This window comes from Chiloscyllium plagiosum, chromosome 6 (genome assembly GCF_004010195.1).
Source record: "Chiloscyllium plagiosum isolate BGI_BamShark_2017 chromosome 6, ASM401019v2, whole genome shotgun sequence".
Classification (NCBI taxonomy): Eukaryota; Metazoa; Chordata; class Chondrichthyes; order Orectolobiformes; family Hemiscylliidae; genus Chiloscyllium; species Chiloscyllium plagiosum.
In genome coordinates this window covers 83,709,962-83,723,495 of record NC_057715.1, presented here as the reverse complement: position 1 = coordinate 83,723,495, position 13,534 = coordinate 83,709,962, and the positions used below count along the sequence as shown (strand labels likewise).

At 42.6% G+C, this 13,534-nt stretch overlaps 1 protein-coding gene across 1 annotated transcript in view; it reads left to right on the top strand.

Annotated features, from left to right (window-relative positions):
- The window catches only part of flt1 (fms related receptor tyrosine kinase 1), a 185,789-nt gene that overhangs the window by 98,180 nt on the left and 74,075 nt on the right, over nt 1-13,534 (top strand). The window contains exon 12 of the mRNA XM_043692014.1: nt 3,142-3,250. Within this exon, the coding sequence (XP_043547949.1) occupies nt 3,142-3,250 (109 nt within the window). The remainder of the gene's footprint in view (nt 1-3,141; nt 3,251-13,534) is intronic.

Below are 13,534 nucleotides of genomic sequence, written 5' to 3'. Positions count from 1 at the left end.
CAGTACAGCTGTAATGCTATCCCTTATCAAAGACACCACTTCCCCTCCTCTCTTGCCTCCCTTTCTATCCTTCCTGTATTTGTATTCCTGAATATTAAGCTGCCAGTCCTGTCCATCCCTGAGTCATGTCTCTGTAATTGCTATGATATCCAGGTCCCCATGTTCCTAATCATGCCTTGAAATCATCTATCTTCCCTGTTAGGTCTCTTGCATTGAAATAAATGCAGTTTCATTTATCAGTCCTACCTTGATCTCTGCTTTGTTCCTGCCTGCCCTGACTGTTTGACTCGCTTCTTTTCTCAACTGTACCAGTCTCAGATTGATCTTTTTCCTCAGTATCTCCCTGAGTGCCACATGCTCTTCTTACTAGCTTAAATCCTCCTGAGCAGCTCTAGCAAATCTCCCTGACAGTATATTAGTTCCCTTCCAATTAAGATGCAATCCATCCTTCTTGTACAGGTCACTTCTACCCCAGAAGGGATTCCAATGAACCAAAAAGGTGAATCCTTCTCCCATACACCAGCTCCTCAGCCATGCATTCATCTGTTTAATCCTCCTATTCCTACCCTCACTAGCTTGTAGCACCGGGAGTAATCCAGAAATTACTACTCTCGAGGACCTCCTTTTTAAATTCCTGCCCAACTTTCTGTATTCTCCCTTTAGAATCTAAGCATTTTCCCTTCCTATGTCTTTCTTACCAATGTGTACAATGACCTCCTGTTGGTCCGTCTCCCCCTTGAAAACATTCTGCACCCTCTTTGAGATATCCTTGATCCTAGCACCAGGGAGGCAACACACCATTCTGATTTTACCCTGCTAACCGCAGAAATGTCTGTCTATGCTTTTGACTAGAGAGTCCCCTAACACAGTCGATTGCTTCAAACTCGACGTACCCCTCATTACATTAGAGCATGTCTTGATACCAGAAACCTGGCTGTTCGTCCTACATTCCCCTGATAATTCATCACCCCCTACATTTTCCAAAACAGCATACTTGTTTGAAATGGGGATAGCCACAGAAAGCTCCTATACTACCTGCCTACCTCTCCTAACTTGGAGTTAGCCCATCCACCTGACTGTTTCTCCCTTCCTATAACTGCCATTCATCACACCCTCTAGCTCTTGTAAATTCCTCATTGCCTCTAACTGTTGCTCCAATCGATCCATTCGATCTGGCAGGATTCACAACCAATGACATTTGTTGCAGATATAATCCTCAGTAGCCCGAACTCTCTCGAAACAGCCACATTCGACAAGAAGAGCATATCACTCTTCTAAAGGACATTTTGCTTCTTACACTGTCTTATTGCTCTACAAAACACTGCTCCAGGCTAATTTAATACTTATGGCTTATATTATTAAATTTTACTCAAGAGACAGATCCCATAAAAACCTATAATCAAGAAAGAACCAACCCTACTCACTATTGTACATTTACAGTAAGGCTACACTTAAAACTATTCACTTATCCATTTCTGTGCTGTGACCTCTCCCAGACAGTTTCCTCCAAGATCAGTTGTAAATTTCACTGTTTATTAAGTTTTCCTAGACACACTCCAGTGTCCAGCGATACATGAATTCAAACAGCAAAAGGCTGTAACTGCGAAGATCCACTGCTGTGTCACTTAGCAGTGTAGGTTTCATCCCTGTCTCCGTTAACAGACTATGTGCTCGTGCCTTTGTCTGTCTTTCTCCCTTTAAAAGTGCTGTTTAGATTAGATTACATTTTAGATTAGATTACTTACAGTGTGGAAACAGGCCCTTCGGCCCAACAAGTCCACACCGACCCGCCGAAGCGAAACCCACCCATACCCCTACATTTACCCCTTACCTAACACTACAGGCAATTTAGTAAGAACGTGCAAACTCCACACAGTCAGTCGCCTGAGGCGGGAATTGAACCCGGGTCTCCGGCGCTGTGAGGCAGCAGTGCTAACCACTGTGCCACCGTGCCGCTGTTGTTTTGACTTTTCTTTCTCCAATGTTCCAAAACAATTGCAACAGCATATAAAACAGTAATTGCTACTCCTGGAATTAGAGGAAATCACCTCCAACACGTAAAATACCTCAAAAAGGAGCAGCTGTTACAGCTATAAATTTTTCCCGTCCTCCATCTTGGATAATCAGAGGGTTAGACAGAGTGGACAGTGAGAGCCTTTTTCCTCAGATGGTGATGGCTAGCATGAGGGGACATAGCTTTAAATTGAGGGGTGATAGATATAGGACAAATATCAGAGGTAATTTCTTTACTCAGAGAGTAGTAGGGGTGTGGAAAACCCTGCCTGTAGACTTGCCAACTTTAAGGGCATTTAAATGGTAATTGGAAAAGACATACAGATGAAAATGTAATTGTGTTAGATGGGTTTCAGATTGGTTTCACAGGTCAGTGTGACATTGAGGGCCAAAGGGCCTGTACTGCGCTGTAATATTCTATGTTCTATGTAACAAAGTCAGCCACATGAACGTCACAGAATATGACTTCCCTGATTGGGACATGTTAATCTGGTCTAATCAGGGTGCCAAGGCTGACAGATATAAGCAGGAGTGTCAAGGGTTCTGCTCACTCTGAGAGCTGTCTTTTGAGGAAGGAGGATGATGAAATTACAGTATAATTATAGAACTGCATGAAACATAATTTCCGAGGATAGCAGTCTGAAACCCTTTGGATGAGGTTGCCTCACATCATCTGTGTTTCAAATTGCGGGGACGTATAGTCTTAAACTTTCTTCAACCTAACCAGAGTTGGTAACAAGGTTTGGAGTGGAATCATTCCTGCCTGGATCCACATCTCAAGTAAGCAGCACTCTCTTCTGAGGAGAAAGACTCAAAATCAATATAAATAAAGCACTACCTGGCTGGAACTGAACTACAAAACCAGCCTACACATCTGCCTGCACATTCAAAGGCAGGAATAGTACAATAAAGACGTAAATGGTTCCACAGGGAGAGCTTTCCTGTTATTCTACCAATACCATTGTTTTGGAATAAAGTATTTTCAAAGAGTTGAAATGTAACAGTTATATTATTATGCCAATGAATAACTGGAACCATTGAATAATTGTACCTGTCATACCATTACAAAAGGAAATTTTCCATTTGAATAGATGCATAGGATGTAATTGTGTTTTTCCTCTTTTTCAGACTGTTAGCACTCTGGTGGTGGCTGAAGCTAATATTTCTGGAATTTATCGCTGCTTAGCTGAAAACAAAGTAGGAAAAGATGAACGAAATATTAACTTTTTTATTACAGGTAAGAGACTGAAACGGGAATTAAATTGCATATTTTAAAAAGAATGGCAAGTTGTATTTGTATGTTAACTTCAAAGATAAAACATCCCATGGCATTTTAAAGAGAGGCTGGAGGAGGGGGTGTGTGAAAGGAAAATCTAAAATAGCAAGAGGAAAAACACAAGGGGAGGTGAGCTAAAATAGTGAGCAAAAGCATGTTGTTTAAAAGCATGTTTAAATGTGGAGAAAGAAATTAAGGAATTTAGGGAGGAAAACCAAGAAATAAATCATGACAGATATAGACTGGGAGGTTTGAGGGTAAGGGAAGTAGATACACAAATAGGAAAGTCATTAAAGTCGGAAAATTAAGGCAGTTTGATGGGCTCTCAAATTGAAGGGGTTGTTGAGATCATGGATGGATCTTGGAAAGGTAGATCTTATGGGTTTGGTGACATTTTACTTCACTCTTAATGGGAAAGTAGATTTGTGTATAGTGCAGGTAAAAATATTTGAGTTGGAGTAAGTTGGAATTGATAGATGGTGGTTGTTGGCAAAGACTACAATGGATTTGATTTATTATTGTCACATGTACTGAGATACAGTGAAACCAGGCAAATCATACTTCACATCAGTACATTAGAGTAATGGAACAGAATGTAGAATATAATGTTTCAGCTACAGGGAAGGTACAGAGAAAGGTCAACTCTAATATATGAGAGGTCTGTTCATAAGTCTATTAACAGTGGGGAATAAGCTGTTCTTAAATCTCTTGGTATGTGTTTTCAAACTTTTGTACCTTCTGTCCAATGGAAGAGCGTGGAGGAGGGTATAACTGAGGTGGGAGGGGTCTTTAATTGTAATGGCTGCTTTCCCAGCAGCGCAAAATGTAAGTGGCATCAGTGGAAGAAGGGTTGGTTTTCGTGATGGACTGGGCTGCATTCACAACTCTCTGCAATCCCTAGCAGCCTTGGGCAGAGCAGTTGCCATACCAAGCCATGATGAATCAAGATAGGATGCTTTCTATGGTGCAACTATAAAAATTGGTAATAGTCATTGTGGGCATGCTGAATTTTCCTTAGCCTTCTGAGGAAGTAGAAGCATCGGTGTGTTTTCTTGACTGTACCCTTGATTAGTTAGGCCAGGACAGATAATTGGTGACATTTATTCTTAGGAACTTGAAGCTTTCAACCATCTCCACATCATCACCATTGATACATTCAGGGGTGTATCCTCCACTCAGCTTCCTGAAGTCAATGACTAGCTTCTTCCTTTTGTTGATATTGAGGGAGAGGTTGTTGTCTTTACACCATGCCACTAAGCTGTCTATCTTTTCTGTACTCTGTCTTGTCATTATTTGAGATCCATTATGGTGGTGTCATCAGCAAATTTATAAATAGGGTTAGAACTGAATTTGGCCACACGGTTTACAAGGATTTTGGATTAGTGGTGCTGGAAGAGCACAGCAGTTCAGGCAGCATCCGAGGAGCAGCAAAATCAACGTTTCGGGCAAAAGCCCTTCATCAGGAATAAAGCTTACAAGGAGTAGAGTAAGGGACTGAGTATGCAGTCTAGTGGGGCACTGCTGTTGAGGATTATTGTCGAGTAGGTGTTGTCACTTATCATTACTGATTGCAGCCTGAGGGTCAAAGTCAAAGATCCAGTTGTAGAGGCGAGAGCAGAGTCCTCAATCTCAGAGTTTGGAAATGAGTTTTGTTGGAATTATGGCATTGGAGATGGAGCTAAGGTCAATAAATAGAAGTCTGACATAGGTGTCTTTGGTATCCAGATGTTTCATGAATGTGTGTGGGACCAGGAAGATGTTGTCTGTCATGGATTTATTGTGACTGTCGGTGAATTGTAGTGTATCAAGACAATCTGGGAGGCTGGAATGGACATGTACCATTAATACCCTCTTGAATCTCTTGGGAATGATTGTAAACTGTGATAGTTGGTCAGAACCGAATGGACTGAAATATCTGCCTAATGTACATTCTCTATCAATTTCCATTTCATTTAAGTCATTGATTCATCATGGGTTGTACAAAGGTTATGCAGTAATTCCCAATTTATATACTAGAATAGTCTCTCATTTTTAAAATGAATCGGAGTTTTGCATTGGCTAAATGTGGTAATTGTATTTGATAAATCATGGACCTGCCGTGGGTGGCACGGTGGCACAGTGGTTAGCACTGCTGCCTCACAGCGCCAGAGACCCGGGTTCAATTCCCGCCTCAGGCGACTGACTGTGTGGAGTTTGCACGTTCTCCCCGTGTCTGCGTGGGTTTCCTCTGGGTGCTCCGGTTTCCTCCCACAGTCCAAAGATGTGCAGGGTCAGGTGAATTGGCCATACTAAATTGCCCGTAGTGTTAGGTAAGGGGTAAATGTAGGGGTATGGGTGGGTTTCGCTTCGGCGGGTCGGTGTGGACTTGTTGGGCCGAAGGGCCTGTTTCCACACTGTAATCTAATCTAATCAATCTGAAAATTAAACTGTAATTCAAATATTTTTAATTTAAAAATGAGTGACCTCCTCTAAATTCAAACAATTCAGAGGCTCAAAGTGTCAATTTTTTCTGAACAGAAGACAACGACTTTAATGGAATTTCTTTTCAGACCAGTGTCCCCTGGTTTGGTTTTAAAAAAATTGATAAAACCCCTATTAGCTAAATTAAGGAAAAACATTTGAGCTCAATCCACAGTGGAAAAAAAACATTATTAATTTAAATCTAATAAGATCTTGTTAATTTTTTTTTCAATTTGTTTTCCCTTACCCAATGAATTTCCTTCATGCACATTATCAGAATACCTGAGTAGTTGCAGCCACTAGTCTGATCATCACTACTCCTTGATCAACTGCCCAACAGGCATGCTAAAGTGATGTCGGAAGGAACTCCACCCCATCACTTTTTCCTTTCCTCTCATGGATGACCTAGTCAAATCTTGAAACTGGTCCCAGTAGGAAGCACAAGTGCAAATGTCAATTGTGAATATGAAATCAAGATTGCTACAGCTACCAGAATCTCTTTAAAAATAAGGAATGCTGTCCTCGAAACCTGACATGCAATGCTAGGGAGAACTTGGCACGTGGATTTTTTCTGTTGAAAATAAGGGCAGGATTATCCTTCTGGGGATGGAACATGGACTTCGGGTCTTTCAGGTCCTGACTGTACACCCACCCTCCCTGCCCCCAGAGAGAATCAGCCCCTGATTTTTATAGATTCAGACTATCATAGGAGAAACAAAGACAGGATTGAAGAAATGCAGCTGCCATTACCAGCTAGATGTCTCAGAAGAAGCAGAGGCTTGGAACTTGGGGCAGGGCAGGGCAGGGCAACCCCCCCCCACCATTTTGCAAATGGTGACCTGGAGGTCCTCACTGAAGCAGGAAAATACCACGCTTATAAAGCAAGCTGTCCTGGCTAAAGGTCGCTGATACTTTGAGCAAAAGAGGTGTGATGAGCAGGAATGGGATACAGTATTGAAAGAAATTCAATAGTTTTACATGACCTGGCAAGGTGAGTGCAATGCCAAACCCACAAGACAAGCTTCCAGAAGCTTTTTGTAACCTCAGTAAACACTCTAGCTGAGAAACCTGAGGACATGTGTTGCTCCTCAACATGGGAGGAGTGTATACACAGGATGTGTACTGACTCCTCAGTGAGGTTCACAGCATAATGCTGTTTAAAATTTGCTAGCACTGACGTTCAGCTTCAGACAAATAGAGCAGTTGGTATTGAGGCCAACAGTGTTGTTCATGCAGACTCCTTTATCCTACAGGAGAAAAACTAACTAAATGGCCAAGAGAGGACAAATACTAGAAGAGAGGTTCCATACCTTTCTTTTTAGGAACAGAAGTACAGGAGGCCATTCAGCCAGTTAAACCTGCTCTGTCATTTAATATGATCAAGGCTGATCAAACACTACAATGCCTTTAATCAACTGCATCCCCATAGCCCTTTACACCACAGACATCTTTCAATCTTCACTTTAAAAATACCCAAGTTTCAGTTTTCACAGCGTAGAGCATTCCAAAGGTTTGCAACCCTCTGAGTGAAATGATTTTTCTTTATCTTGGTCTTAAGTGGCATCCCTGTAATTTAGAAATTGGACCCCTAGTTTTCGCCTCTCTAACAAGGGGAAATGTCTTTCCTGCATCTACCCTGTCTATCCCTTTAAGTCATGAATTGGAAGCTAGTGTGCTTCCAATTAAACCTGTTGGACTATAACCTGGTGTTGTGTGATTTTTAACTTTATCCCTTTAAGGATTTTGTAGGCTTCATTGAGATGACTTCTGATTCTTCAAACCTTGAGAGAATACAGGCCTGGTTTGCCCAAACTCTCTTCATTGGACAGTCCCGCCATCTTGCAAAACAATGTGGTGAACCTTTGTTTCCCTAAAAGTGCAACAATATCCTTCCTGAGATAAGGAGTCTAAAACTGTAGATAGGTGTGGCCTAACTCAGCTCCTATACAATTGAAAGAACACTTCCTTACTCCTGTACTCAAATTTACTTGTGATAAAGGCTAACATTCCATTAACCTTCCTCATACCTTGCTTCACCCACCTTCATTGGTTCATTGACAAGGACATCTAGGTCCCTTTGTACATCTGCACTTTCCAAACTCTTACCATTTAAGAAATATTCTGCCATCTGTTCCTTCTATTAAAGTGGATGACTTCACATTTTATCACATTACATTCCATCTGCCATGTTCTTGCCTATCTAACAGCTAGTGGTTGGCAAGCTGGTGTGGAGTCGGACAGTCAGTGACCAGGGCCAAGTGGGAAGGCCAGCAGTTGGTAGGCCTGAACTGAGCAGGATGGCCAGTGGTCACAGGGCTGGAGTGGGATGGCCAAGTTTGAACCCTTGTTCCTAGTGCAGAATGCTGGACTATTAGTCCGGTAACATTGCACTACCATATCCCCTGTGCTCTGCAGGGAGTAGGAAGATATGAACTTCACCAAGGTCACAGAGGATAAGAAGATTGACCAAAATGAGATAGATATCCATTTTGGGGATGGTGATGACAATGCAGTGCATCATCTTTGTCTCGTCTTCCACATCCTGCTCCATCTCTTGCTCTGTAAAGCTGCATCTTTCCAGGGCCTAGTCATCCTCAACATCCACAGCTCTCTGAAGAGCCATGTAGAGAGCAGTAGACCAGTTTTACCATGTGTGAGGCCTCTTCAGGAATGTACTGCAAAGCAATACCTAGCCAGGCTAGGTTTTGGAACTCATGATGGAACGAAGAGCTGAAGCAGTTCACACTGACTGAAATTGAAGACATGCTGGCAGCTATTGGTGATGCCTGTACCTGAGGGAGTGCAGCAGTGGAGGTGAAACCCACTACACTTTCTGCCTGCAGGTCTTATCCTTCAAGAATTGTAATTTGCAAAATTGGAATCAATGACCAGCATCTTTTATCAGATCAAGTAGCTTCTCATGGATTCCCTTTGGTCCCAGGGCAAGAAGCAGGTGATAGGAAATGAGCATGCAGGCCAACACTGTTTTCTTCATCTCCTGCCCACCTCCATTCTTGCCCCGAAGTGTTAACTAGTAAGAGCAAGTGGCTCAAATTGAAAGAAAAGTCAATGCCTGCAAAGAGTTTGCTGACCAATAAATTCCAGATTAAATTTCATACGTGAACATTTGGACATCTTTTTTTTTAAAATCACTTATTCGACACTAACTGCACTAGTAGTATTGCTCAATTTATCATATCAGTTGGAGAGTCCAGATGATATACAAATTCACCTCAACTATGTCAAATGGCACTTAAGATAACGGGAAGGAAGGAGGTTAAAAAATTGCAGTTTCCTCAAAGGCCACAATGAATAGGAGGAAAGGTATGCTTTAAATACAAGGACAAATCATAGAAAGCTACTGGTTGAAATGGAGTGATAAACAACCAACATTGTTTGCCTAGACATCAGCAATGAATTGCTGATTGATATCTGAGAGAAACGCATGTGTTTAAACAGCACTTTATGCCATTCCCTTGGGCAATTTTGTAAGCACGTAAAATGTATTAAATTTTTGAAATGTTAAAATACTTTGAAATGTAACTACCCCATGAAACAGAGATTTTTTATACAGTTATATCCCAAGAACTGAATGATCAATTAATTGTGAATTTTGATGGCTGAAACAAGAGTGATCAGAATATGTGGAGAACTCTTTTTTTCTTTATTGTTCATCCAATGTTCTGGAGCCTCTTGTACAGGTGAATCACTTTTTGTGCGGTCTCAAGATGCCTTCAAAATGTAGCCATCAAGTCACTGATTTCAATATCTTTCTTTCTGAAGAAAATCATCACTAACAATTTATTCAAATTCTTTCATGGAATGTGAGCATGATTGACAATATCAAAATGCATTGACCATCCCTAATTGCACATGGTGGTGTCATAGAGTCATAGAAAAGTAAGCATGGAAACAGATCCTTCAGTCCTACTCATCCATGCCAACCAGATAATCTAAATTAATCAAGTCCCATTTGCCAGCAATTGGCCCATATCCCTCTCAATCCTTCCTAGTCATATATCCATCCAGATGCCTTTTAAATGTTGTAATTGTACCAGCCTCCACCACTTCCTCTGGCAGGTCATGCCATACACACATCACCCTCTGCGTGAAAAAGTTCCCCCTTAGGTCCCTTTTAAGTTTTGCCCTTCTCAATAGAAATCTGTGCCCTCTAGTTTTGAACTCCCCTAGTCTGGGGAAAAATCCTTGACTATTCACCCTATCCATGCCCTTCATGATTTTATAAATGTCTATAAGGTTACCCATCAGCCTCCGACACTCCAGGGAAAACAGCCCCAGCCTATTCAGCCTCTCCCTGTAGCTCAAACCCTCCAGCTAGTGTTAGTACACCTACAACGCTGTTAGGAAGGATGTGTCATTTGGAAAGGAACTTGCAGGTAGAGGTACACCCATGTGTCTGCTGTCCTTCTCGGTGATAGAGCTCCTGGGTTTGAAAGGTACTATCAAAAGAGGCTTGACAAATTGCAGGAGTGCACTTGTACATGGTACACACTGCTGTCACTATGTGTGTGCCAGTGATTAAGCAAGCGACTGTTTAAGGTAGTGCACATCTTGAATCACCCAAGGTGACCATTCTTGGTCCTGCAAAATTCCCAATCTACCCTAGAAGGCATTCCCAAAGTTTAAGCAACAGTGAAGCCAGCTGTCTCTCAATGCTGCTATGCAGTGGCATCAAGAGTGGTGTTTGTCACTAACAGGATGTGACGATCAAGTCAAAAATCTACTCTTCCTCTCACACAAATGAGTAAGATGGTATATGAATTTCAATGCCAACTATAATGGAATACTCCCCATGTGCCTGGATGAGTGCAGCTCCAACAATACTCAAGAAGCTTGACACCATCCAGGACAAAATAACTCCCTTGATTGACCATATCACTCCCTGTACCATCAATGCTCAGACGAGCAATGTGTATCATCTAGAAAATTAATTGCTGAAAGTCGCCTCGGCTCCTTAGACAGTATCTTCTAAACCCATGACCACTATTTAGAAGAAAAAGGCAGCAGATACATGGTAACAAAACTACCCACACATCTCTCCTCCAAGCCACTCATTATCCTGACTTGGAAATAAATTGTATTGTATTTCACTGTTGCCTTGTGAAAATCCTGGAACTTCCTCCCTAACAGATTTGAGAGTCTACCTACAGCAAATAGACTGCAACAGTTGAAGAAGTGGAGATGCTGGTGTTGGACTGAGGTGGACAAAGTCAGATGTCACATGACACCAAGTTGTAGTCCAACAGATTTATTTAAAATCACAAGCTTTCGGACCGCTGCTCCTTCATCAGGTGAAGTCTGACTTCTGATACAGTTCCAGAAGGCAGCTCACCACCAATTTCTTGACGGCAATAAATGTGAGCCCAGCCAATGAATATCACATTCCCCTGAATAAATTAAAAAAGGTCAAAGGTGATCAATCCTGAATGGGGTCAAGCGGGATTATGTTTAGTCACAGACAGTCAAAAGGCCTCTCCATTTCCAGGCTAGGGTGCTGGCCATGGTCATTCAGAGGCTTGATCATAGCAAAGTCTGGGATGGTTGGTCCTGTAGGTTAAGTGCAACCTGTTGGGGATTACAAGTACATCACTTGGTGATATGGAAACATCAGTCCAGGATGAGCTCTCAGAGCTCCATATTGAGGCATGACCTTTGTGTGAATCATCCATGTCACACTATATTAGGATATTATATGGCTTCATTGTGATTGACATGAGGACTCAGGAGAGCTGTTAGTGAAATGGTGTTCTCTTTCTGACATTCTCCATGGATTATCAGCTCATTCATTATCAGCTCATCCCTGTGGCTGGAGTCCTTGTGGTGTTGCTTCAAATGCAAAAACAACATCTGAAGAAAGAGCAATTTCAATGTCTTCAGCAGCTGCCACACAACTTTGAGAGAGAAGATCCCTTGAGGTGGTAGAAGAGAATGATGTGACCATGCATCTACAGAACTAGCTATCAGTTTCCACAGCTCTTGGGAAGACAAAGCAAGCATAGATTAAAGACATTTATCAGCCAGGCTTTAGCACAATCCCTGCATATTGCTGTTAGCCTGAGTTTTGCCACACTAGGGTGCATTGCCTTGGCCACCACCATTAATGTCACAGTTCATGTCTGAGGCTGTCTGCAGTCTGGAAGTTTTTACTTGTGAGAGAAGCACAATGCTTGATGATTTTGGTACCTTTTACCCCTTGGGATGTTTGAGGAAACTGCTTATCTCTTATGTGGTCATAGCTTAAACAGTGAGAGAAAGTGAGGACTGTAGATGCTGGAGACCAGAGTTGCTTAAACAGTGACACAGACACTGGAACAGACATTTTGTGAATGCAAGTGCATTTATATTTACAGAAGTGTAAGATACTTGACCTAGTGATGGGCTGGATTTTCTAAGGAGTAACAATCTCTCACATATTGCCATAGACTCTTTTATTACACGATGAAAGAGCTCCTCATGTTTGACGGGAAATTTTGATCAGGGATCTTGCAGAAACGTGGAGCTTTACTTCCATTCTGATGGAGATCCCTTGTAGTATAGAATAGTTGGGGGAAACCAAACCATGCCCTCTGTTTTAGAGCATCAATTATACCATTTTGGAATTAGGCCCAGTATCACAGACAGCCACTTTGTCAGCTCCTGTGCAACGTTAGCTACATAAAGTAGGTGTAAAGTTAGTCAGGAGGGTAAAGTGCCAGATGTATAAGGGGGTAGGCTGCTAGTTAAGTAAGGTGCCAGATTGGTAAGGTGCCAGGTAAGAAGGGTGGAACGGTGCAAGTTAGCAAGTGGCACTAGGTAGGTGATGGAGTGTTCAGGATGGGTCAGGGTGTGTGGGAAATATCAGTTCTGATGGGGATGCAGGGGCTGTGCAGTGTGGGTTTCAGTCTGCTCTGGAGGAGGGGAAGGAGTGTTGAGCTCGAGCAGGACCTGGGCAGGCTTGGTTCGGATTGAGAGGAGAGGGGTCAGATCCAGAACGGAGAATGAGGGATTTCTGCAGGCTTCAACATCACAGACAACAGGGGGGTGGTGGGACCAAGCACCTCTGGACTGTCCAAAACAGAATCTTTACAAATGGTGTTTATGGTTTCTCCCTGTGAGTATTTGCTGGCACTGCCTTGTCCTCCTGAGAGTTAGGCGCACTTGGAGGGAAGTCAAAGTCCCTCATCTCCCACTCACTTTGCTATTGATGCTGGGAAACCAGTCTGTACAGCATGGAATGCAGGTCTGTCCATGTAACTGGCAGGCACTAAGTGCCCTGGACTTGGCTCTCTCTGACAGTTGCCATGCTGTCCATAGAGGCAGCCTGTTACACATGAATGCAGGGCCAGCACAGTACTGATAACATTAGACTCTATCATCCTTCCATCCAATTTACCGACTGCTTCTGATGAACTAGCCTGCTATTATAGACAATAGACAATAGACAATAGGTGCAGGAGTAGGCCATTCTGCCCTTCGAGCCTGCACCACCATTCATTATGATCATAGCTGATCGTTCTCAATCAGTATCCTGTTCCTGCCTTACCTCCATAACCCTTGATTCCACTATCCTTGAGAGCTCTATCCAACTCTTTCTTAAACTAATCCAGAGACTGGACCTCCACTGCCTTCTGGGGCAGAGCATTCCACACACCCACCACTCTCTGGGTGAAGAAGTTTCTCCTCATCTCTGTCCTAAATGGCCTACCCCTTATTTTTAAGCTGTGTCCTCTGGTTCGGCACTCACCCATCAGCGGAAACATGTTTCCTACCTCCAGAGTGTCCAAT